Below are 18,586 nucleotides of genomic sequence, written 5' to 3' on the forward strand. Positions count from 1 at the left end.
TTTAGTTAAGCATTATATTGTTGCTTCATGAGAAGTCGCCAGCTCCTATAGGAAGAGTTATATATAATATAATGCCAGTTTAGAGATATATTATAATAAGAAGAAGAGGAAGTACGGTCTGTACTATTAGACCTGTAGGTTATCCGATTAATATTCCTAACACTCCCTCTTAACCTGATAATCCTACAGAGCGATATTATATCTACCAACACCAATACAGATGAATAAGCAAGAATTAATACTGTATATCTACCTGTTTCTTCTTAGTATGTGGTATCATAGAACACATGATACAAAGTCATATTACTAAACCTATGATATGACAAATCACTACTACTAGTGATATTATACAGGATAAATCTGAAGACTAATCTCTTCATTTATCCAAGTTGTGATTTCATAGAAACTAGTATTTCTATATCACAACAAGATCCTAAGTTTTAAGATCTACCAGAATACAAGATAAACCCGGAGAATACTAAGTTTCTTCCTTTATCCAATTTGTGATCCATTAACATAGCAATGTCAACATTACAATATGATCTAAAACTCATCTAGATCTTATAGTAAAATCTACTGTTTAGTACATTATCTAAGAGATCATCATCTCATATAATGCCTTTTATACAAGAGTTCATTATTTTAGAGATCATCACCTCTTTAAATAATAAATACGCTTGGTAGAGCTCATAACAATCAATAGCCTGACAAAATAAAATTATTTTATTAATAATCAAAAGAGTACAAATGAATTACAACTCAACCATACCAAGTCTCCTAAAATGTTCTATCTTCACTCTAGATAGAGATTCGGTGAGTATGTCTGCTGTCAGATCTGCAATGCAAATGTATTCCAATTTTACAGAATTCCTATCTACCATAACTCTTACATAATGGTAAGAAATTTCAATATGCTTGGACCTATCATGGAAAACGGGATTCACTGAGAGCATGATGGAACTCTAATTATCACAATGAATAATCGTGGGATTCATAGCTTGCCCAAATAATCCCACAAGTAAATTCCTCAACCAGACTACTTCTCAAGAAGCCATCGCTACTGCAATGTATTCGACTTCTATGGAACTCTGTGCTACTGAAGACTGCTTTCTGCGTATCCAAGATATCATTGCTGATCCTAAACTAAAACAGCATCCTGAAGTACTTTTCCTGTCTTTAACACTTCCACCCCAATCTGAATCGGTCAATCCATGTAAGTCTAAAGCAACTTTCTCATATTTGAGTCCAAAATAAAGAGTGCCTTGTAAGTATCTCATAACGTGTTTCACCGCAACTAGGTGAAACTCCTTTGGTTCACACATAAACTGACTTAAGGCATGAACTGCATAGCAAATATCTGGTCTTGTATTTACTAAGTACATAAGGGACCCAATCATGTGTTTGTAGAGACTAGAATCTATAGAAGGTGATTCTGCTGCTGCTTCCTTAAGTTTATGTAGATTAGTCTCCATTGGAGAAGACATAGGTTTACAATTCCACATTCCAAATCTCCTCAAAATGTCTGATGTATACTTTCCTTGACTAAGTATGATACTATCAAAATTTTGTCATACTTCCAGTCCTAAGAAGTAATGAAGGAGAACCAAATCTTTCATTTTGAATTCTCTAGTTAGATCTTTCTTGCACTGATATATGAGATGATCATCACCTGTTATTAGTAAATCATCGACATACAGTATCACAATTACCATATCATCTTTATCTCTTTTATAATATAAATTTGGATCAGCTTTATTCTTGGAGAATCCTAAACTGGTGAGATACTTATCAATTCTTTCATACCATGCCCTGGGAGCCTGTTTAAGCCCATAGAGAGCTTTCTTGAGCCTGCAAACAAAAGCGTTAGGATCATGAGTTTCAAATTCTTCAGGTTGCTTCAGATATACTTCTTCTGAAATCTTTCCATTTAGAAATGTTGTTTTCACATCCATCTAATGTACCTTCCATCCCTTTGATGCAGCAATTGCTAAGATTGCGCTTACAAAGGTATATCTGGCAACAGGAGCAAAGGTTTCTTCATAATCAATCCCTTCTTTCTGAGAAAATCCTCTGGCTGCAAATCTGGCTTTATACTTCTCAATACTACCATCAGCAGCATGCCTTATTTTAAATATCCATTTGGAAGAATGAATAGATTTTCCTTTAGGTCTTGGAACAATTTCCCAAACATCATTTTTCATAATAGATTGGTATTCTTCTGTCATAGCTTCTTTCCAAGCTGTATGTTTAATAGCATCAGATGGATTGGTTGGCTCTATTTTGGATAAATCACTCATGTTTGTTGTATAACCAGAGAATCTTTTAGGTCTTTTGCTTTCTATGACTATTCTGGAAGGTGCAGCAAAGTCTTGAGCTGCTTCAACTGTTTTGATTGCCCAAACTGGTCTTTTCTTTGAATTTTCTTCAAGGTTCATATTTTGAATTTTATCTTTGATTTCTTCTAAGTTCTCCCTCTGGAACCTAGATTCACTATTTCTTTCAGAACTAGATAAAGGAGAAGGTTCATCAGAACTTATTGCTCTTTTGAATGCAAGATCTTCTTCAAAGATTACATCTCTGCTAAGTTCAATATTTTTCTGAACAAATTTGATAATCCTATATGCCTTAGATGTTTCACTATACCCTACAAAAATACCTTTCCTCCCAGAGGGTTCTAACTTGGTTCTTTTTTCTTTTGGAACATGGATATATATAGGACACCCAAAAATTCTAAGATAACTTATATTGGGTTTTACTTTAGTAAATACTTCTTCAGGGGTTTTATTTTTAAGATAGGAGTGAGGACTTCTATTTTGAATATATACAGCAGTACAAGAGGCTTCTGCCCAAAGATAATATTTTTTATTTTGATCAAAATTCATAGCTCTAGCAGCTTCTATAATCGTCCTATTCTTTCTTTCTGCTACCATGTTTTTCTTTGGATTATAACGACCAATGTACTCCCTCTTAATCCCTAATTCTTTACAAAACCTTTTAAACAAATCTGAGGTATATTCTCCTTCGTTAACAATTCTAAGGGTTTTAATTTTATGCCCTAAAAAGTTTTCAGTTAATGTTTTGAATTCTTTAAACCTTTGTAGGATTTCTTCTAATTCCTTACATTTTAAAAAATAAATCCATGTTTTCCTAGAGAAGTCATCTATGAACAAGATATAATACCAAAATCCTCAAAGAGAAGAAACAGAAATGGGTCCACATAAATCAAAATGAATTAATTCTAGTACATTATTTGTTTTCCTAGTACTATCATGAAAGGGACTTCTGGTGTTCTTACCCAGAGCGCACCTTTTGCAAATACTTGGGTGGTCTTTATTTAGTTTAGGTAATCCAGTAACCATCTTCTTAATAGGTGATAAAGTTTTGAAATTTAGATGCCCTAATTTTCTGTGTCATATTTCATTTGTATTTGCAGCTTTGTGAACTAGGGCTTGAATAGATCAACTAGGTTCTGTATTCAATTCATACAAATATCATTTTCTTTGACCAATTAACTTTGCTTTCTTGATAGAGGAGTTCTTAGCCCAAGTCAATACTTTGTCATCCACGAATGCAACATTGTGCCCATCATCTTCAGGTGTTGTAATTGAGATTAGGTTTCTTTTAATTCATGGTACATAGAGTACACCTTTAAGAAGAAGAGTATTTCCTGACTTTAGTTTCAAAGTACAATTTCCAATTCCTTCAACGGAGTGTGCTAAGTTATCACCAATCGTAAGTTACCATTAACCATCTCTGATAAAGAATTTAGAGTTTCTTTGTATCTCGTTATATGTCTAGAAGATCCACTATCAATTACCCATGCTTTATTTGAACTTTCATTTGATACAGAGGAATACAAAACACAGTTCTCAGGATCATAAGTATCTTCTTCTCTAATAACATTTGTACAATTTGCTTGTTGTTTGGAATTTTCTGGACAATTAGATCTCTAATGTCCAAATTTTTCACATTTGGAACACTTTATTTTAGATAGATCTTTCTTGCGTTTTCCATTCTTTTGATTTCCCTTTTTCTTCTTGAAAGGCTTCTTCTTTCCCTTATAGGAGTTTGTATTAAGAACGTGAAGTTCTTCATCTTCTACTTTTGGTTTCCCTCCTTTCTTTAGTTTTCTAGATTCCTCTTGAAGACAATCATTTTCTTCAAGAATCATCATGATTCTGAACTTCTAGGCATCAAAATGTTCCTTCCCATCAAAACTATCCTCGGGTCTAATTGTGTATGCCATTGAAGATAAGCGATTGTTGCTAGAAATATACAAAGTCTACTTACTGAATTTTGCAGAGCCTAGGTTTGACTACCAGAGCTCTAATACCATGTAAAGTTTTTGCTAATTCATTATCACTGAATTAGACTTTTAATCTAGTCTTTAAATGTTGAGAATGGTCTTCTAAGAATTTTGAATATTGATGAAGTTAATGCCTATTTTGATGCAAATCCAATAATGAATATTCAACCTTTGATTGTGAGGGAGTATCTCTGATATAGTTCACAGGATATAGATGCTTAGAGTAGCATACTTTGTTGTAACTGTGTCCTCAATTTGCATCAATAACCTCCCTATATATCCTTCCTAAAGGGTATGTCCCTCAAAGGGACATAACCCTTCCTAAACTAGCACTAACTAAACTCCTTCTAAGTCAGCGATTAGGGAAGACAAATTTAATAACACCTAACTATGTGTTAGTTAAGCATTATACTGTTGCTTCATGAGAAGTCGCCGACTCCTATAGGAAGAGTTATATATAATATAATGCCAATTTAGAGATATATTATAATAAGAAGAGGTAGTACAGTCTATACTATCAGGCCTATAAGTTATCTGCTTAATATTCTTAACAATTAGGAGGGGTTAGAAAGGATAGTACTTAGTTATTAGCTAATTATTTCATCATTACTAACATGTTGTAGGATCTTAATTTCATAATTTTATATATATATATATATATATATATATATATATATATATAATCATGTACTAACAATCTAATGCAGGTTCTAGTGTTTCTTCCTTAAACCAAAAGTGGGGGCATTAGATCACCATTCAGTAATCATTACACATTCTGAGCGTACCATCATTTTTCTTCACTAAAACAACTGATGAAGCAAAAAGGGACTTACTTGGCCTAATATGTCCCTTAGCAAGCAGCTCCTGAATGATCTTTTGTCTCCTCAATCTCATCTTTCAGCCGCTTAGGGTGTCGAAAAGGAGTAATCATAACAGGATTAGTGCCCTCCTCTAGCTCAATAATGTGCTCTGTGCCTCTATCAAGTTGCCTACCTATTGGTATCTCACTAAATACTTTAGAATGTTTAGTTCTAAGTTGTTGTACATAAGGATTGTAGGCTAGGTTTTTTATCCCTTCAAATGTAGGCAACATCCTACGCTCTACTAATCAAACAATTGTATCATGCTCAACAAGACGCTGCATACGTCTAAAAGTAATCAGCTTCAAATTGCTATTCGTAATAGCATTACGGATAGTTTTACAATTCTTAACAAACCTCATCTCCATCTTCTTGGTGCTGAGATAAATCTCCTCTATGGTGTGTAACTAGCTCATACCAAGAACCACATCAATACTCCCCATGTCCACAACATTAAAATCTGTCTTTAATAAATAGTTATTCAACTTTATGGGAAACTTTGAAATCATCTTGTTACACTGAAGAGTGTAACCATCAGCCACCTGAACTCTAAGGTCCTCAAACTCCTTTGTCTTAATTCCCCTTTTGGAGACCAAACGTGAATCAATAAAATTGTGAGTAGCGCCTCTATGAAGAAGAGCAATAACATGTTGCCCTGCCAAGAGACCACACAGCCTAAGTGCTCCTCCCTTTCTCATACTAGAAAGGTATACCACCTTAAGATTATAATCATCAATCACTTCACCTCTATTTCCTGCTCCCTCATGTGTCTCCTACTCATTATCAGCTCGCTGTTCTAAAAAATCAGAACTCTCTTCCTCATCATAGAACCACTTCATTATCCTGCTTTTATCCTTAGGCTTCAAACGGCAATCACATTTATCATCATCGGGACCCCTACAATAAATGCAAAGTCTACCACTTAGATCCTTAAGAGTTTCTTGATCTAAAGGGGCTGTCATAGATCTCTTAGAATCAGATCTATCATCCTTGTTAGGGGTTTCCTTATTGTCATATGATAAAGTAGAAGGTTTGGAAGCAAACATGCTTTGAGTAGAAATCTCAAGATTCCTTGTCTTCCTACAAAGTAGGTGGATCCAAGGACTTAACCCACCCTCTGAGAGGCTCAACAAGTCCTTCTATAGATAACATAACCCATCTCCTCTCATTGAAACTCATTGATGAATGTCTCAGAACCTCCTGTTTGTCTCAATTGTGTCAGCTCACAGAAATGTCTCAGGGTTTCTATTGAATCTCTCTACCAATCTATCAACAAACTCTTGGTAGGATACTATTTGATCATGCTGCAATGCTGTTAACCCATGGTACCACTAGTCATGGGCTATCCCGTCCAAGTGCAACACTACAAAACGAATGACATCCTTGTCAGTCACGAGACACAAACAAAGATAAGTGTCAAGCTTATGTACCCAAGCTCTCATTGTAACTTTCCCACTGCTATCAAAGTGAGTCAAAGTCATCTTGTTGGTTGCCTACTTCAGATCCCTCTTTCTAGGCTTTCATCTCTCAGGTGTCGACCTACCTCCAGTGTTCTACCTTTTCTCTGTCAAGAATTTGTCAAAATTCAGCTTTTGCTTAATAGCTTGTGGTAGAGCATCCCACTTAGCATAATAGGTCACCACATCCAACTCAGGTCTTCGGAAGGTAGGTCATAGTGGCCTATCATAGGCACCTGTGTGCTCAACCCTGTCATCAATTCTAGACCTGTGAGAGCTAACTAAAATGCTCCTAGTACCACAATCCCCACTTTGTCCTCTAAGGAGAGAAATGCACTGCAAAGTCCCAATTACTGTTGCAAAACATCGGCAAAATGGTGTTGACCGTGTGCCAAATCCCTCAGTGTCTCCCTAGCCTCTCTATCAAATTTCTAGAACCTATACCATCTCTGTAATTACCAGAATTGCCAGAACCACAAGCACCTCTATCACCTGTGGTAAAAAACTGTAAGTCATGCTCATCCTCACCTGATGGTGAAGTCCTTCCCTTGTGGGTGTAATGCATGCCAGGCATTAATTGTTGTACCATAATGAATCCAGTTACCTACAGGCTGGAAGGAATCTGTTGTGATACCGCTGTAGAGAGCCCTGCTAGCTCACTCTAGAATAATGTTGAAGAATTGTTTTGTTTTGTTTTTTAAGTTTGCAATTTTTTTGTTTTATGTATATATAGAAATGCTCATTAACTGAACAAAAAATGAAAACTAATTTAAAACGCCAGCACAATCATTTCAAGTTGCAATTATTACAATGCAAAAAACATATAAGCAATAACTTAGTTTATCAAAGAACCTGGTTTGCAAATGAGCGCTAGTCTTATTTGGGTGGAAAATCATTTTTGCAGCAGCTGGAATCCCACACCACATTCCTGTGTGAATGCCTTCAGAATATGAACTAATATCACTGCCAGCAGATGATGAAACACAGCTTCAGAATGGTAAATGCTGCTTGTAATCCAGAAGCACCTCATCCACAGGAAAACATTGGCCAATAACAATGATCGCAGCCTCTATAAATTCCATTTGATTGCAAGGAGAAGATGTTGCAGCTGATTCAACACCAATGTAACCTATTTCCTTCTCTCATCAAATTGCAGCCAAATAATTTGTTGATTGGTATACAACAGCGCCAATCAATTCCTCAAATGAATTGCACAATGAATACACAACAAATGAACACAATTCAGTGGTGTAGAGAACCAGCTCAAAGTACAAACAATTTGAGGAAAAAACCAGACTTACTCCAAACTCATGCTGAAACCCTTGGAGCTCAGTTATATCAAACAAAAATGCAATAATGGAAGGGTCGATTTGTGTCATGAAGGTATTTTATAATGTTTACAAAGCCCAAGTCTTTAACAACACACTAGACACCACTTAGCTTCCTGGTTGCACTTTTCACTAATGAAGCTTCGACTTCACAACATCAAATTAAAATAAAGACTTACGAGTTTATTCGTTGAGTTAATAAATAACTTGCAATCTGCAATTCATTAATGAAGCCCAATCAAACACTGAAGAAGCCAAGTCATAGGGTGCTACAACTACATTTCTAAAAGTAGAAACTCTGCATATCCAACTTACTAGCAAGTCACTCCACTGAGACCCTCAAAACATAGTGTCAGCCCACCAGGGTTGCAATGATGAACTAACGTCAGCAAACTACTGGAACCTGCTAAACTGGGGACATTATAGAATGTTGAAAGGTCCTTTTCACAATAGTGAAAGTAGAGCATAGAAATTTTACAGCTGATTCATTCTAATTTATGTAGACCAATGTCTGTGCCAACTTTGAGTGGTTTTTGGTAATATGTGATTTTTATTTATGAGTTTTCTCAGAAGACCTAGACTTATTTCATAAAATCTGATTAGTTTAATGAAATACATTATAGATTTCAAGAGTTCAAAGCTAAAGTTGAAAACATGTATGTAAAAAGGATAAAAGTTTTGTGGTTTGATAATGGAAGGGAATATAACTCTGGAGTTTTTTAAAATTTCTGTATTCAGGCAAGGATAAAGACTGAGTTTTGCATTCCATATAACCCACAACAAAATGCAGTTGCAGAAAGATAGAATATATTCATAGTTGAGGCAGCCAAAGCAATAATTCATGAGCAAAATCTGCAAACTTTTCTTTGGGGACAAGCTTGCAGAACAACTGTTTAGAATCCATGTCCTTATCAAATGTTGGAAAATATGACTCCTGAAGAGGCCTTCACAAGTATTAAACCTGAGGTTAGTCATTTAAAAAAATTGGTGTCCTATTTTTATTCATGTACCTAAGATGAGAGAATTAAGCTACAACCTTGAAGCAAGAGAGGAGTTTTTGTTGGTTACAACAAGTCTTCTAAGGCCTACAGGATCTACATTCCAGGACAAAAATAGATTAAGATCAGCAGAGATGTATCTTTTGAAGAAAGCAGCTTCCAAAAGATCAAAAGGATCTTCCATGGAGATCGATAGGGAAGAACAAGAGACATCCCAAGATATGGATATTACTCATTATTCTCCTTCTAAGATCAGTGGGAATCAACTAAACTAGAAGAATCTATTGATCAAGTTGATTTCAAAGAACCAACTAATGGGCCAAGTAATATTTCCTTAGATAGAAAGAGATCTTTATGGGCTAGACATACTGTGCAAGAGGTTGAAAAGAAAGCAGCTCCTCGTAGTACCTTCAAAGAAAGCAAGCGACCACATAAGTTTCCAGGTTTTGTTGCATTAATGAGTCATATCATTGAGTCCAAGCATTCAAGTTTTGAGTAGGCATCAAATCAGGAAGTATGAAGAGATGCTATGAATAAAGAATATCAATCTATCATCAAGAATGAGGTTTGGGATGCTGTTCTAAGGCCTGCAGAAAAACCAATTGTCTTCCAAGTGGCTGTTCAAAATCAACCATACAACTGATGAGAGTATTGAAAAGTATAAAGCAAGATTTGTGGCAAGAGGTTTCTCTCAAAAGGAGGGTATAGATTGTGAGAACACATTTGCTCCTGTAGCTTAGTATACTTCTATCGGAACTATCATTGCTATTGCAGCAGTTGAAAGCTGATAGTTACATCAAATGAATGTAAAGACTGCATTTCTTAATGGTGTGATTGAAAAAGAAGTGTTTATTGAACAGCCAAATTCTTTTTTGATTCATGGGAAGCAATTTCCTGTAGGCAGATTGAAAAAGCCTTGTATGGCCTTAAGCAAGCACCACATGCATGGTATGAAAAGATTGATCAATAATTAATAAGCTTGGGATTATTTGAGAATGGTGCAGATCTAAACTTTACTTCAAGGTAGTTGATGGTTATGATAAAGCTTTAATTTTAGTTTTTTATGTTAATGATATATTTCTTACTAGGGCAGATAATCTCATTGTAAAATGTAAGAAAGATTTAGTTTTTGAGTTTGAGAAGAAGGATTTCGGTCGTATGCATTACTTTCTAGAATTGGAAGTGTGACAAAAGCCTAATGAGATTATTCTTAGTCATGGGAAATACTCTATAGACATTTTGAAGAGATTTGGTATGCTACATTGCAAGTCCATGTCAACACCTATGGAAACAAATTTGAAGAAATTGAATGATTCAGCAGCCAGCTCAAGTTTTGTAGATCCCACCATGTAATAACAATTGATTGGATCATTGATGTAGCTAGTCAATATTAAACCAGATATTTGTTATGATGTAAACACTCTCAATTAGTTCATGTGTGAACCTCGACAGATTCATCTTGTTGCAACAAAACATATCTTGTGCTATTCGCATGGTACAGTGGGATATGGTCTGAAATATACTTCTTGTGAAGATCTAAAATTGCAAGCTTACTCTAATTTTATTGGGCCAGGAGTATAACCAACAGGGAGAGTAATTCTAGTTATTGTTTCAGCTTAGGATTTGCCTTGATTTCTTAGTGCATTAGGAAATGGTCATGTGTGGCTAAAGGTACTGCAGAAGCTGAATATGTTGCAGTATGTGTGGCAGCCAGAGAAGTAGTGTGGCTTCAAAGCTTCTTGCAGGATTGTTTGATTAGAATATGGAACTAATTGTAATTCACTATGATAATCAAAGTTGTTTAAAGCTTTCTATTTATCCAATATTTCATGATAAAACAAAACATGTGGAGATCAAATATCATGATTTAAGAGATATGGTACACAGATGTCCGAAAAGCAATTCAGCTCAAGTATAACTGCACTGATGAGTGTCTGAGCTGACATTCTCAGCACCTCGTCTGACATTCTCACTAAGCAACTTCCTGGAGTGAAGTTTACATATTTTCAAGATAAGCTTGCTATTGTGGAGAATGTTGTTCTTGCTGAGAGTCTCAGCATCAGTGATTCATGCTACTTGCTATTTTGCATATTTCCCTGCGATGGACAAATGTGAAGAAAATCTGTGCAATGCATATTTCTTTAAGATGGAGAAATGTGAGGTGAAAGCCAATGTAATGCATATTTCTCTGTGATGGAGAAATATGAGGTCAAAACTCTTGTTTGCCTCTAAGATGAAGGTATTACTCTTTGCAATCATGGAAGTGGCAATAGTGGATGTCATGTTGAGAGACTCCATGACAACATAACGTTGACTCTGTGATGAGCACTTATGTACATAATTTCTTTCACACATGAGAGTAGCCATGGTGAATGTCATGTTGAGTGACCCCATGACGATATCACGTTGAGACATCCATGTTGAGTGACCCCATGACGATATCACGTTGAGGCATCCATGTTGAGTGACCCCATGAATAATGAAGTGTCGCCACTTTGTAACTTGAGAGACATCCAGTAACATCAGGTTTTTGCATCACAACAGCAAGAATTCATTGGTTACTATTCTTAAGCATTGGTTGCAAGGGTTTTTGTTGCTTATGGGGTTTAATGTTGTTATGAATATTATCAATGGGTAGGTGTTGTTAATGTTTTAGCATCAGTAGAAGTAAATGATGCTTATTTGATACACTAATCTGTGTTTATGTTTCCAGATAAATGTTCATTGTAGTTACCTACACACACACACACACACACACACACATGTATACATATTGTTTGGATTAAACCAATGACATTATCGGCTGAGAGAACATCGACTGATTGTGTTATATATCAATGGAGATCATAATATATATATATGAGTGTATGTATGTATGTCTATGAATTACATAAGCTACGGGACATGACTTTGTTGTAGCCTCTGTTGGATTGAGTTTATTAAAGCTACCTCATTGGTGATAAATTGTCCTTGTATACATAATATATATTAAATATTATACATTATATATCTTATATATAATATATATATATATATATATATATATATGATATATGTAATATAATACGTATTATGCATTATATAATAATATAATAATATTATATTATATTACATATATGGTTAATATATTGATATTATATATATGTTAAAAATGAGTTATACATATAGTTATTTATAAACTAAATGGTGATTAACTTCAGAGACATGTCTCTTGAAGAGACATGTCTCCTCCTCTCATATTCATATAAGATCCAAATCTGCATTTGGAAATCATCAATTACAATGGCAATGAAAATACATTTGTAGAAATGATCCTAGTTACTTTAACATGGTATTAGAGCCAAACTGCAAATGTTGTTTTCATGATTAAATTAATAATATGGTTGATTCAGATGGTTGCTTGAGACAGTAGAACGACACCATTTTAGTAGACGATCATGTGATCTCAACGTGCCCATCATGATCGAGGATTCATGGTCTTCAAATTAGTTCTTCTTTTGTAAATGTTGAACAGGAGATTCGGTGCAATGAAGAAGCACTCTTCAACGTTCCAAATTGCAAAGCATTACGATTTCAATGATGACACAGGATTTGAATTTTTAATTGCTTACTTTATCCACCCAATTGGAATGTGGATATATATGAAATTCTTAGGCCAAAGACAAATGAGAATGATCTTTGTACAAAAGACCAACCTGTATATTGGGGCAGTACCTTTTCATCCAAGGAGTTTGTAATATAACAAGGCGAGGCAAAATAACACCGGCAGAACTAGGTCACATACAACAGGTGATGAAACACTACTTAAACCATAACATATATAGCATGAATATTGTATAGACTAACACAAACCACAAAATACATTGTGATTTATGGTAGAACCAGGATGTACAAAACAAAACAAAAAAGACATGAAAGGAAAAATAACATCCGCAAACAAGTTAGATCATGTGCAGGGTTTAAAATGTGGGGATGATCACACTCAACAAGGAGGATAATCGATGGGAATAGGATACACAATCAGCGACAAATTCTCCATATCACTTGGTAGATGCAATCATTATTGTGGGAGTAAGAATATATGGAGCAACCTTATATATGATGCCAAGACTACGAGATACAATGAATTCGAAATAAATGCACACTATATTTCCAAACAACTATGGCAATGTCTGTTTGGAGATATCAATAAATCGGTAACATCTCAGGCTTGTTAAACCCTCTACATGGCTAGAGCATTCTCTATAATGCGTATGGATGCAAGTTATTATTTCCGAAAAGGTGAATTGAACAATATAATAATCAGATTAAGAGACTATTATTTTTTACTGGAGAAGCCAGAGATTATGGAACCCAATGAGTTTCTCTATCTATTTAATCATATCCGAGTCCATGGGAAGGATGCACGGGAAGAAATATCAGTTAAGATAACTGCACAAATTATCTTGGTTTTGTCTACTCTCAGATTGGATCATATAGAATTTCGCAAACATAATATCATAGGGAACCAATTTGTATATACAAGATAAAGATAAATAATTTGGCATTCATCCAGACTTGATTTGGAACTTTTCTTTAAAAAAAGAAGAAGAAAATAATGACTGTAAATTGAACTCATCAAAGGAGTCGATTTGGACAAAGAGGAAAACCTCCAATCATCTACGTACAAGAAAGTAAAATAATATGAATGAGAATCAATAAGAAGGAACTAGTAGAGTTCATTATATGATAGTGAAGTCGTCGTAGATTACAAAGGTTGTTGTATTATGGTTACCAGATAAGTTTGATTGGAGTAATATTGTTGACAACACTCAAGGCTCGATTCATGTAGTAAAGAATCTAGTCTATCCAAAAGAATATTCATGCATAAGACTTGTTCGACATGTATTAAGTTTGGATACATAAGTTTTCAGAACAAGAATAAAATGTTACATCGTCCTATTATCACATGCAACTTTTGGAACATGTGCCAAGGTAGATAACCCTTTGTCATAATCAACTCACAAAAGGTTGCAGACATATCTTACTTCCCATCATGATATTGGGAATTCTATATCTCAACCAACGGTGACTATATAACACACATTTGGTAGCATGGTATCTCTATTACAGATTGTGATCACTCTTTTACAAACATTGGTAGCTCCATTACAAAGTATCATGGATAAAATATAAACTATGCTGGATGAATTGGTTCAACATGGACATGATTTGGTATCCCAAAGATAGTGAATATACATTAAAGTGTATCTTTGAACTAGATTGCATTGGAATGATCTTATATTATGGAGAATTATTTATTAGCCTCAAGTATTTTATTTAACTAATCAATGAAGTCTCTCTCTTATTTGTTTTCTTATTGTTTTTTATAAACTATAAGAGCTATGTCCTTGATCTTTTCCTCTGAGAATGTTATTGCAGAAAGAGGGAGATTGAGATCTATGAGGGAGCCCAACAATTCATTGAGGCAACCTTGAAAGAGACGGAGCAAATAGGGGATATGATTCAATCAATCTTCGGTGATCTCGATCATTTTGATTCAGAGGGAGTAAACCATGTTGTGATAGAATCTTCAATGGTCGACAAATTGCAATAGTTAAGAGGACTATAATTCATGCAACTATGTGATCTTAATGGGCCTACCCCTTATGTACATCATATGAAAGTGGTGATTTCAATTAACCATCTACGATAAATGATAAATGATACTTGACGTATGAGTTGCAGAGTCATTCAAGTGGCACAATCATACTCAATCAAGATATTGGCGTATTGTGGACGAGTTTGTGTTCGCTTCTACTATTAAGCTTAATGAATGATTTGGAGCTTAAATAAATGAAAAGAGCAAGTGGAAATTTTACATTGTGGGGGAAATAATAGGCAATATTCCATTCCCAATTGAAACTTATTTAAAGGGGAGATGTTCCATTCTCAAATAATCTAATCTTCATGTACAGGTAAGTAATTGTATCTTTTACATTTATCTACTCTTTGTAGTCTCTCTCTTATATGTAATTCTTTACATATTATAAGGATTATTTGTTTGGATCTTTTCCTTTATGTTTGAGGATATTCTTACAGGAAAAGAAGGTTGGTACTTCACATATGCTACCAAATATTGTGCAGACTAAATCTAATGATAGTAGTTCCAAAGACCCTGATGATTAAGATAGATAAAGTGAGGCTCTTGAAGAAACCATCTTTGATGATTAAGATTATGAGATTCATCTACATTACGAGGGAGCATGACAACACTTCTTCGAAGGCAATGTTGGAGCTTAGAAGATTGATACTCAGAGGGAGTCTAGAAATCCATGTGGGTGACTGCATGATATTGATGGGCCTACTCCTACATATATCATGAGGGAGTGATGAGTTTGACAGGCATCCTTGGGTAAAGAGAGTTTCTGAGGAAGTAACAAGAGCACCTGACTTACCAGGATCAATGTTCATAAGGAGAAATTTTTGAGATGCAATCCTTTGTGGATGAAATCTTCTCTAAAAGAGAGAAATATAAGGTGAAAACCCTTTTGTACCACCCTATAACTAGGTTCATGGTACTTACTATTTCACATATGATATGTAATGAAAGGTAACGATTTTTCATTGACATATATAAACATAAGGTAACCATTATAAGACGACGATCTTGTAAATGGTAGACCTGTTATCATGGTTCTTTGGACCGAATTTAGTCGGACACCATGATAACAAACAAACAAAAGGTAATTATTTAAGGTGATGATCTTGCAAATGATAGGCCTATTATCATGGACATCTCAACATTGCTTCAAGCAATTAGAGATCATAGATAACGAACTCGTGTTATTATCATGGACATCTCTAGACATTGCCTCGAGCAATTAGAGATCATGAGTAACAAATTTTCATGGACATCTCTAGACGTTGCTTCGGGCAATTAGAGATCATGAAATCTTATGTTATTACTATGGACATCTCTAGACATTGCTTCAAGCAATTAGAGATAATAGGTAACATTTTCATTGTGGTTACTTTAGATATTGTTCAGACAATTAGAGATTATAATATACATTATGATAGTGTTTATAACTGGGTGATTTTTGTTATCTGACTTATAACTGTTTCATTGTGTGTGAAGATCAGATAAAGTGATCAGGTATTCTATACTGAAATTCTAATGGTGTTTTACTTCTCCCTTGCTAAAGAGGGAGTGTTAATGTTTTAGCATCACTAGAAGTAAATGATGCTTATTTGATATACTAATCTGTGTTTATGTTTCCAGATAAATGTTCATTATAGTTACCTATACATATACACACACACCGACACACACACACATATACATATATGTATATATATATTGTTTGGATTAAACCAATGACATAATCGATTGAGAGAACATCGATTGATTGTGTTATATATCAGTGGAGATCATAATATATGAGTGTATGTATGTATGTATGTATGTCTATGACTTACATAAGCTACGAGACATGACTTTGTTGTAGCCTCTGTTGGATTGAGTTTATTTAAGCTACCTCACTGATGATAAATTGTCCTTGTATATATAATATATATTATATATTATACATTATATATCTTATATATATAATATATATATGATATATGTAATATAATATGTATTATGCATTATATAATAATATTATATTATATTACTGTTAGTGAACAGATTTGTCCTTTCAAATAATTTATCAAATTTACTCTATACCCAAATATCACAAAGAACAAAATCGCTCACTGCAGTTGAGGAAGCATTTTATTTTACTTTACACTTCCTCTCTGAATTTTCTAAAGGTATAGCTCCCTTACTAAATTTACAATAAATTGGAAACCATTTTCACACTTTTTCCGAAAGTGCATAAGGGTCTCTCAACTACTCCTAGGTAGTGAGGTAATTATCAAAGGCTACTTAAAGATGAACAGATTCAACTGATACGAAAAAGAAAACCCACTTCAAAGAATGAATTTTCGCTAAAATCTCAACATGTATCACTAACAAAGGACAGAAATTTAAAAGAACTTACAACCAAGTAACGGCAATCTGGAACATTCGAATCGCCAAATCACATCCACAAAGTAATAATAATTCAACACTCTGAACACAAAGTTTCAAAGCATAATTCGAAATTCTTCATATATGTATATTCAAACTTCAATGCACCAAGTCTTTGAAATCCAAAACATTCATATACTATTCCCAAATACTGTTATCAAAATCAAATCTATATTGAAATATTGCTATCTAACCTCTATCTTCTATCTCCTATTTGCTTAAAAAAACACAGTTCAATGCCATAGCATTTATAGTTTTTCAAATCTGAAGGGCCTCCATTAAAACCCAGCACTATCGGATTAATACAAGAAATCGTTATTAAACTAGAAAGCAGTTATCAAAAAGAAAGAGCGCCAACAGGCGACCGTTCAGTTCCCAGTATCTGCGTCAGTTTTCTCCTCCTCTCCGACAGTTTGGCGCACTAGCTTCCAACTCCGAAACGTGGATATGAATTCCTGCGTGGCATGGGAGTATGGGTTTTTCAAGCTCATCACCTGGGCTCTGCATGCGTCTTTCTGCCACATATACTCCTTCACCTTCAAATTCTGACGTGGCATCAGGTTCTCATTAAGGCGCAACATGGATTCGATGCTTGCCAAGGAGGTGAAATCGTCGGCCTTCGGCGATTCTTTGTCTCTGATCTGTTCCACTGCTCCGGTGAAACACCTGATTAATGCTTCAGTGTCCATATTTCTTTCCTTGAGTTCTAAAATGCCTGTAGGATTGACAATCTTCATGTCCTTTCCCAATTCCTCGTGCATTCCTGTTATCTTATTTTCGATGCCCTGTATTTCTTTGATGGTTTCTTTGTAGATGGACTCCTTCCAGTTCATATTATTTTTCAAAATAAAAAGTATGCAGGGGTCCACGGCCTTCATAGGATTTTCATTCAAGAATCTGAGGACCCCGAATTTTTCAACTTCTGAGACCTGGAGAACCACAGCTTGGCAACGTGCTAATTCTGTTTCCCATGCTGGGATCAAGGTTTGAATCTCCCCTAGAAGCGCTTCACCTTCGGAGTAGATACTAGCAACTTCAGAAATAAATTTATTTCCCTAGTTTACTATGTTATTCGTCAAGATGGTCATGGCATCAGTTAGCAGTTTTCCCCTCTGCATCCGTTTCATCAATTGCTGACTCTCAACAGAGTTTGGGTCAAAAGGCTGTGGTACCTGGATTATGGGAGCAGCCCCTAGGTTGATCAGCGAATCGATGTATGCGGCCATTGTTACCACCATTGCTTTTAGTTCTTTCTTTTCCCTGGAATCTTTCTCTGATTGTGTGAGCATGTGGTCAGCAGAAAACTTAAAGAAATTGTTGCCAGTATTCCTATTAATAGCACCTAGTTCAAAAGAAGTAACTTTGAACCCTTCATCATCGATCTCCCCAGACTCTTTCTTTTGTTTATAAGTGGCCACCTCTACTATGATTTTTCCCGTTATCGGGTCTTTGGTGAGACAAGCATCCATTTTTACTTTCTTAGTCTTAGAACCTCTGGCCACGTATCTAGTGACTATGTCCTTTACCGGTGTGGATACTGGCTGTAGACTCCGCTTCTTGTTGATTGAATTCGACAACCAC

At 35.1% G+C, this 18,586-nt stretch overlaps 1 protein-coding gene across 3 annotated transcripts in view; it reads right to left on the minus strand.

The window, feature by feature from the left end:
- LOC149531485 (protein virilizer homolog) overlaps window positions 1-18,586 on the minus strand; it is a 131,402-nt gene that overhangs the window by 60,903 nt on the left and 51,913 nt on the right. Inside the window, exon 1 of one of the 3 annotated variants that reach the window (XM_089811443.1) lies at window positions 7,476-7,564. The exons of the other annotated variants lie outside the window; for them this stretch is intronic. Coding sequence (XP_089667569.1) covers window positions 7,476-7,549 — 74 coding nt within the window. The 5' untranslated portion in view covers window positions 7,550-7,564. Of the gene's footprint in view, window positions 1-7,475; window positions 7,565-18,586 lie in introns of those variants that run through there. 3 annotated transcript variants of the gene reach the window in all.

Source organism: Cupressus sempervirens, chromosome 11 (genome assembly GCF_028749045.1).
Source record: "Cupressus sempervirens isolate cs-2001-9-10 chromosome 11, ASM2874904v1, whole genome shotgun sequence".
Classification (NCBI taxonomy): Eukaryota; Viridiplantae; Streptophyta; class Pinopsida; order Cupressales; family Cupressaceae; genus Cupressus; species Cupressus sempervirens.